This window comes from Fonticula alba (assembly GCF_000388065.1).
Source record: "Fonticula alba strain ATCC 38817 unplaced genomic scaffold supercont2.7, whole genome shotgun sequence".
Lineage (NCBI taxonomy): Eukaryota > Rotosphaerida > Fonticulaceae > Fonticula > Fonticula alba.
This window is the reverse complement of record NW_009242977.1, coordinates 95,481-96,811: the sequence shown is the minus strand read 5'-3', so window position 1 is coordinate 96,811 and position 1,331 is coordinate 95,481. Positions and strand designations below refer to the sequence as shown.

Here is a 1,331-nt window from a genome sequence, read left to right as displayed (position 1 = left end):
CCCCCCCTCCCGGCTCCCGATTGGCGTGCTCCCACTTGTGCGCGTTTCTTCCTCCCTCTCTCTCCACTCATGGCTGTGCCCCTGCGGCCTTTACTTCTTTTTACGTCCCCCGGACCCACCCTGGAAATAGGCCACCGAGCGTGTGGAGGAGCTCGCTCGGCTTGGGGCCACGACAACACCGGCGGATGGCCTGGCGCCCGGGAGCCGCCCCGGGGGCCGCCCCACCTCCGGCACTGCCACTCCGATCTCTCGGTAGGTGTGCCAGGGCCAGGAATACAGACACTCCCCCCCCCCCTGCGCGTCAACCAAAGAACATATGCCGAGGTGTCTTGCCTCACGGGGAGGGGACGCGGTTTATTGGGACGGCGCACGCGGGCGCAGGATGTGACGGGGTGTATGTGTGTGTGTGTGTGCATGGACGAGAGGAGCGTGCTCAAAGTGGTGATGGAAAGCGAGACCAAGGAGCCTGATGGTGAGGGCGGAGGAGGGCGGAGGTCAGACAACGCCATGGACGGCGAGGGGTGGAGGGGCGGAGGGGCGGAGAGGCGGCGAGAGCCCGGGACGCACACTTAGTTCTTCTTGGGCTTGAGGCTGTCGAGCAGGCTGGCGTCGATCTTGCGCTCGGTGTCGTTGTAGACAGGGGCCTTGGTGGACTTGCTCTGTTGTGTGCGTGCGCGTGCGCGTGGCAACCGCGCACCGGGGCAGAGGGGGGCCGAGTGGGTTGGTAGTCAGTATGCAGCGCCCCACGTTGGCTCTTGTGTAGGCAGGCGGGCGAGGGCGGCGGCGGCGGCGGCGGCGGCGGCAGCAGCAATGGGGCAGCAGCGCACCTGGGCCTTCTGGAGCTTCTCGAGCTCCTCGGTGAAGAGGGCCTTGACGGGGTCCGCGGACTTGGAGCTGGCGGCGCCAGAGTAGTAGGCGACGGCGCGGGGGGCCTGTCGCGGGCGGGAAAGAAGGCGGCGCAGGGTGAGGCCCAGCGTTGGGAGTGTCAGGGACATGTGCTTCCGGGCAACATAGGGCAAAGGATGGGGGGGAGGGGGGGGGGGGGGGGGGGGGGGGGAGGAGCGAGGAAGGTTGCGAGCCGAGCGGCCAATGGGCCGGCCAGCGCGTGTGGCCCGAGGAGAAAGCGACAGGCCGAAAGTCGGGCCAAGCCGGATCAGACCCGATGCACATGGCCGCGCGGGACGGGGCGCCATCCGGGCACCACGCAGGGACGGCGCAGGCGCACGCGCGTCAGCCCAGGACACACGGGCCGTCGGGGGCGCCCGACACACGGCAGCCATGGCGCGACGTCGTCCGACGAGGGCCGACCAGTCGGCCAGCCAGCCGGCCAG

At 69.6% G+C, this 1,331-nt stretch overlaps 2 protein-coding genes across 2 annotated transcripts in view; one reads left to right on the top strand and one right to left on the bottom strand.

Moving 5' to 3' along the window:
- Positions 1 to 341, top strand: part of H696_04214 (hypothetical protein) — a 5,726-nt gene extending 5,385 nt beyond the window's left edge. The window contains exon 6 of the mRNA XM_009498091.1: positions 131 to 341. Coding sequence (XP_009496366.1) covers positions 131 to 256 — 126 coding nt within the window. The 3' untranslated portion in view covers positions 257 to 341. The remainder of the gene's footprint in view (positions 1 to 130) is intronic.
- A 228-nt stretch (positions 342 to 569) lies between these two features.
- On the bottom strand, positions 570 to 995 carry H696_04213 (hypothetical protein; the record flags this gene model as incomplete). Its single annotated transcript, XM_009498090.1, has 2 exons — positions 570 to 659; positions 828 to 995. The coding sequence occupies 2 exons, from the start codon at positions 993 to 995 to the stop codon at positions 570 to 572; spliced, it is 258 nt and encodes an 85-aa protein (XP_009496365.1).
- Positions 996 to 1,331: the final 336 nt, after the last annotated feature.